The sequence below is a fragment of the Mus caroli genome, chromosome 15 (assembly GCF_900094665.2).
Source record: "Mus caroli chromosome 15, CAROLI_EIJ_v1.1, whole genome shotgun sequence".
In the NCBI taxonomy this organism is placed as follows: Eukaryota; Metazoa; Chordata; class Mammalia; order Rodentia; family Muridae; genus Mus; species Mus caroli.
In genome coordinates, this window is record NC_034584.1 from 9,347,622 (window position 1) to 9,354,233 (window position 6,612).

Sequence of the window (6,612 nt, forward strand, 5' to 3'; positions counted from 1 at the left end):
TATGGAGTATCATGAGCGGCGAGGCTTGCCTGCAGTGTTGTGTTTGGTGTGGAGTATCATGAGTCTCGGGGCTGAGTTTTTAAACTGAGCTTGTTTTGTTACAACTCTAGCTGGCCATGACTCATCCGAGTCACCATTTAAATTTTGGAATGAATCCTGACCATGCCAGGAATTCTTTGTCTAACTGTGGAATTCGACAACCCAAATATGGAGACAGAAAAGTTCATCACATGCACATGCGGAAAAAAGGTGTGTTTGGGTGACAGTAAAACACTACTGTCTGCTCTGTGCTGCTTCCTAAGGCCCAGAGCCACCCATCCTTGGGCTGATTCCTGGTGGCTCTGTGACCCCCTCGCTCTGTGCCTCATGCATCCTGGGTAACAGTCACTTTGGGCGTGGACACATATTTTAGAAAATGTTCTTACTTCTGTCACATATTTTAAATAAAGTCCAATTGGGGTAAGAAGAATTCCTTTCTATATATCATATGATTTTCTAAGATTGCTCTTAAATTATTTATTTATATGTTTGTGTTTTTTTTTTTAAATAGGAATTAATACTCTGATAAATATCATGTCTCGCCTTGGCCAAGATGATCCAACTCCTTCAAGGTAAATTTTTAAAAAGCAGACTTATGAGAAGTAATGTACATATTTTGCAATTTACTCACTTCAAGTGTAGACTTCAGATGGTTTGGAGAGTATATTCGTGAAATTCTTGAACTGTAGGTGTCTAATTTCAGGGCATTTTCTTCATATTAAATCCAATACCCTATGCCCACGAGTAGTCCTGGTAGCTCTCAGGCTCCCCAGCCCTAAACAACCGTCACCTCTTCGCTAACACCTTTCCGCACAGTCTGTGAGCAGCGCTGCACTCCGTGTCTTCTGCACCTCACTTCTCTTGGCATAAGATTTGTGTGTAACAGATATCCCTTATTTCTTCTCTTGCTAAATAATATGCCATGGTGTGAAATCTAACACATTTTGTTTATTCACTCAGTGGTTGTTGGGCTTGTGGACATATGCTTTGACTTTTCTTGATATTTATCCAGGAATGGAATTTTGAGGTCATATGGTAACTGTTTTATCTTTTAAGGAACTTTCTTTAAAACTTCACAATAGCAGTGTATAAGTATTCCTATGTCTCTTAAAAACATTTTAATTTAAAAATTTGGTTTGTGTAAGTGCGTGTGTGTGTTGTGTGTGTGTGGTTTAGTATAGTGCCTGTATACATAGTGTGTGTGTGTGCTCTTTCTCTATTGCTTTCTACCTTATTGTACTAAGATGGGCTCTCTAGCCAAACCAAAAGCCTGTCCTTTTGCTAGGCTGACTGACACTGAGCTCTGGGATCCCCCTGGGTGAGGCGCAGGCCTGCACAGCTGTGCCTGACTGCTCACGTGGATGCTGGAGATTTGAGTTCAGGTCCTTGTGTTTTCACGGCAGTCTACGTTTCCACTGAGCCCCAGCCCCAGCCTTGTCTGGGGTTTTTATGTAATTGTCTGTATTGATGCATCTGCCTCTTTCAGACCCTAGCCATCCTAGTTGGATGTAGTTCTTCATTATTTCCCTGATGTGTCATGATGTTCAGTACTGATGCCTGTACTTACTGGATGTTTGGAAAAATATTAGTTCATAGCTGTCTCACATCTTTAGTTTTTTTAATTAATAATTTAAATCAACTTTTTTTACATTCTAGATGAGACGCTTATCAAATACATGATTTACAAAATCTTTCCTTGTTCTAAAGATTGCCTTTTAATCTCCTGATATCCTTTGAGACAAACAAATCTTAATGAATTCTGATTTATTAGTTTTATTGATTGTAATTTTGGGCTTATGCCAAGAAAACTATTCCTAAGTGTAAAATTTTGGTGTGTGTGAGTAGTAGTAATATTGTGTATGTACTCATAGTATGTGTGTGTGTGCGCACATGCATGTGCGCACACTTTTGTTTCTTGTGTAGTTTTTACAGTGTTACATAATTTGTGTAGATTTTTTAATCCGTTCTGAGTTACTTTGGATGTTGTGTGATGTAGAGACCACCCGCACTGTATTGTTCGTGGTGTCTAGTTGTTCCAACAGCATTCATTGAGGAGTCTCCTGGTGCCCTGTTAAGGATATGAGTATTGTTTTAAAGGCTCACTTCTGTGAATGTGGGTGGGTCTACCCTCTGCCAGTGCCACACTGTCTTGATTGATAGCTTTGTAGGAAGTTTTGAGATACTGGTTGATAGCTTTTTTTCTTTCCCATGATATATTATATATATATGTATATATATGTATATATATAATTTTTTTTGTAACGATATTGGCCATTGGTTGATTTTTTTTTTCCCTTATTTCTTGATAAAACAAAAAATATGTCTTAGGGTTTCATTGCTGTGAACAGACACCATGACCAAATCAACTCTTATAAGGACAACATTTAATTGGGGCTGGCTTACAGGTTCAGAGGTTCAGTCCATTGTCACCAAGGCGGGAGCATGGCAGCATCCAGGTAGGCATGGGGCTTGAGGAGCAGAGAGTTCCAGCTGGAAGACTGGCTTGCAAGCAGCTAAGAAGAGGATCTTAAAGCCCACGCCCACAGTGACACACTTCCTCCCACAAGGCCGCACCTCCACATAGCGCCACTCTCTGGGCCAAGCATATTCAAACCACCACAATATCTTTAGTAACATCTTCATTTTTGTTTGGCTTTGAGTCCTTTCTGGGAAGGAAGTGGGCTGAATCTATATGAGATCTACATCATGTTTTGGCTGCAGGGTGAAATGTCCTTCATAGGTTTGAGTGTTTGAGCAGTTGGTCCCCAGCTAGTGGCACTGTTTGGAAAATTGTTGAACCTTTAAGAAGTGGCTCTTTACTAGAGCAAATGAGACACTAAATAAGCCTTATAGCCCACTTCTTGTCCATCAGTACTCCCTGATGGAGCCACTGGACAGGCTACCACACTCCTGATGGCACGCCTTCTACATAGTGATGTACGGTATCTGTTTTAAACTGTAAGCCACAGTGACCCCTCCTCTCAGCTTGCTTCTTGCCAGGTATGTGGTACGTACCCTGTAAACTGAATAAATAGTAGGACTGCTGTCTCATTGGCCAGTGAGACACTGTGGTTGCTGTTGGGAGAGTTACTGGTGTGTAAAGTAGAGCAGATTGTATTTTAAAAGCCCTTTGAGAACATTGCTTGAGCGACGCTCCCTTTTAGAATGGGAGGTGGCAATGTTTACTGGTCTTGGCTGTGACTCCCTCTGACCAGGTTCTAGTTGAGTAGGGAGATGACAGCTAAGGCACTAGTAGCTTCAGAGGCTGCCTCCTTCCACTGCTTTGCTTTCTGTCTTACTTCATACAGCGTGGTGATGCCTTATTTGAACTGCTTGGGACCAGACACATCTAAGACCATTTCAGCGTCTGAATCTGTTAAACATGCGGGATACTGCATCCACTGCATCACTTTGAGCAGCTCAGCCCAAAAGGCCAATGTTCCCAAACCCAAGACATGTTGGGAGCACTGAGACGATTGCTTGAAAAGTTTTGTGTTCTATTTTTACCTCTGATGCTGTGATTAAAATAATAATAAAAATAGTAATAACAGTCTGACGGAAAGCAATTTAGGGGAGGACAGGATTAGTATCAGCTTTCAAGTCCCTTATTGAAGGAAGGCGGGGCAGGAGTCTATCAGGGACTTGAAGTAGAAACTGTGGAAGAACAGTGCTTGTTGGCTCACTCACACACTGATTCCTATTTAGTTAACTTTCTTACACAGCTCACAACTGTCTGCCCAGGGACAGGGCTGCCTCCAGTGGGCTGGGCCATCTGACGTCACTTAACAATCAAGACGTTCCTTCATAGACATGGTCTCCAGTTGATCTGGTCTGGACAGTCCCTCAGCCCAGACTTCTTAGGTGGAGGCTCTGCTCTGTTCAGGCTGACAGATGAAGCTAACGAGAACTGCTGGGGTCGGGAATCGTGACGCTAGGTTTGTAATTTAGATGCTTGCCCATGTGCCAGTTCTCCTTCTGTCTTGACTCACATTTCTTCCATTTGATGTTGTCCTAGTTCCATCTATTTTTCTTGTTCCTCTTCAGTTCAGAGGTATAATGGAAAACTGAGCAATGGTGGCATATACCTTTAATCCCACATTTAATACACCTTTAATTTGGAGGCAGAGGCAGGCTGATCTGTGAGTTCAGGACCAGCCTGTTCTATAGAGCAAGTTCCAAGACAGCCAGGGCTAGGGAAAAAAACAAAAAACAAAAAACAAAACAACCTGTCTTGAAAAACAAACAAACAAACAACGGGAGGTACAAAGAAAAGCAGTGCAGAACTTTAAAATTCTAGTTTGAAATGTTGTCTGTGTCCAATTGTGGCATTCTTTCTGAGATGATAGAAGAACTAGTTCAGAGGTACCTAGTCACACGCAGGGAGATAAAATGGCCCTGGTTCTGTTTTACCCTATGTCATAGGCTCCAGATGACCGGGTTTTTATATTTTTAATACATTTTCATTTAGGGGACTAGGACACACATAGTGTGCTGCGTGTGGACGTTAGAGTACAGCCAGCAGGGAACGGGTTCTTGCCTTCCACTACATGGGTCCAGGTATCCAGTGGTGTTGTCCAGTTCAAGCTTGACACTTAGTGCCTTTTCTTGCTGAGCCATCCACTGGCCTGAGATGACCAGTTTTGGTTTTGTTTGTTGGTAATTTTTATTTTATGTGCGTGTTTTGCCTGAAAGCATGTCTGTGCACCAAGTATGTGGCTGGTCCCTATAGAGACCAGAAGAGTGTCAAATCTCCTGAAATTCGAGTTATAGACTGTAATGAGCCAGCATGTGGGTGCTGAAATTGAACCCAGGCCCTCTTAAAGAACATCCAGTGCTGTTAGCCACTAGCCATCTCTCTAGCTCCTGACGACCAGTTCTTAACACAAGGAAGCCTGCACAGTTCCTAACAAAGCACATGACACCCACCCCTGTTGTCTGTATGTACAGTCCATCTTTGTTCAGGAGGACTCTTGCTCTTGTCTTCCACATTTTCCTCTTCCTCTCTCCCTTCCTCCTCTTCCTTCTGTGTGGACGTGACTGTCTGGGAGTGCATGCCTGGTATTCATAACACTCTGGCTTCCGTTGCTAGAGAGTGTGTAGGAGTGTGAGCTTGAATGTGTGCTGCTGTGAACGAGAGGGGAGGGGAGAAGGACAGAAAAGGAGAGGCGGTGTAGGTGGAACAAAAAGGTTGAAATCTTAGAAATACGTCATTTCTTGAAGCTTCAGAGTAGACAGCAGGTAGAATCTAAAACTGAGGGAGCAAAAGCAGTTAGATCTAAGATCTAAGATGGCGGAGTACAGCAGCCGCCCGGAGGATGCAGGCAGAATCGTGGTACCGCAGACAGCACTAATAGCTTCTCTTATTCTCTGACTTCTACCGTGGATTTGTGGGCTTTGTGGATGTAGAGTTGACCTCAAGTGTCTGATCCGAAAGAGCCCCCTGGCCTTGCTGCAGGGTCTGCTGCTTGACTGTTGCCTGTGCCTCTGAGCTGTTTGGCCACAGAAGCCCGACTTAAGACGCTTCGTACAAATTTAATTCAGCAGACCTTTATCCAGGGCCTTTTAGGCTGAGGCAGTTTGCAGGTATTTTAGGGGATCCAAAGCCAAGTACCACAAAACCCCCAGTCCTCGGGAGGCATGATTGCCTAGGGTAGGATGAGGATGCTAGAAACCTGAATTATATAGGAGAGGCTCTGATAAGTGCTTTAGTGAAGATCAAAAGTGAACTGTGCAAACCGCCGCCAAGGGGCTCAGGATAGGGCAGGCAGTTGTTTCGGGATGATAGGTCAGTTTTGTACTGTGCACTTGAATAATTGAGTTGACTTTAAACTATTTGCCCTCTCCTTTGCTTGTTTCTTAGTTGCTGTTAGAAATGGGATGCAGTTGTCTCTGCTTCTTGGAAGCGTCTGCTTATCTTTGAAGCACACTTCCCAAGAGTAAGAGTTGATGCTTAGATCTCGAGCTAGAGGTTGGGGAGAGAATGTTTCTAGTGCTGATCAAGGGGAGCAGAAGGGAGGACCAAGCCAGCACGTTGGTCCACTGAATTCTTCCCAGACTGCTTCTGGTGCCTCTACCCCCTGCGCCCACCCTGCAGTACCATATGAGTGGCCGGCTACATTCAGCATTCTGCCTGTTCGCCCTGGAGCTGCTGTTGTGTTAGACAACTTGCTACCTCTGAGCCTTACTTTTCAGTCTTAGCTGTTGTCTGCTCCAAAGCTTCTACCAACTGAGCAGAGGCTGAGCGGGCCCCCTGCCAGCCGCAGCTCTAGTGAGCTGGCCCTGGACCATGTTTGCAGACATGTCTTCCTCATGAGGAGAGCCACAGGCTGTCTGAGTTGCCGGGCATTCTTTCTTCCTCACATGTTGGTAACGGTCATTTTATATTGGCTTCCAGTGCACCCAGGTGGCCTTGTGAAGCCCTGCCGGTGATCCATTGTCTTGTTATTTTGCGTATTCTGATCATGCAGCAGAGCTAATTTTCTCTTTCTTTCTTTCTTTCTTTCTTTCTTTCTTTCTTTCTTTCTTTCTTTCTTTCTTTCTTTCTTTCTTTCTTTCTTTCTTTCTTCCTTCCTT

At 43.8% G+C, this 6,612-nt stretch overlaps 1 protein-coding gene across 3 annotated transcripts in view; it reads left to right on the forward strand.

The window, feature by feature from the left end:
- Drosha (drosha ribonuclease III) overlaps positions 1-6,612 on the forward strand; it is a 105,991-nt gene that overhangs the window by 62,975 nt on the left and 36,404 nt on the right. For all 3 annotated transcript variants that reach the window (XM_021182952.1, XM_021182954.2, XM_021182953.2), the window contains 2 exons: positions 111-249; positions 551-611. In XM_021182952.1, coding sequence (XP_021038611.1) covers positions 111-249; positions 551-611 — 200 coding nt within the window. The remainder of the gene's footprint in view (positions 1-110; positions 250-550; positions 612-6,612) is intronic.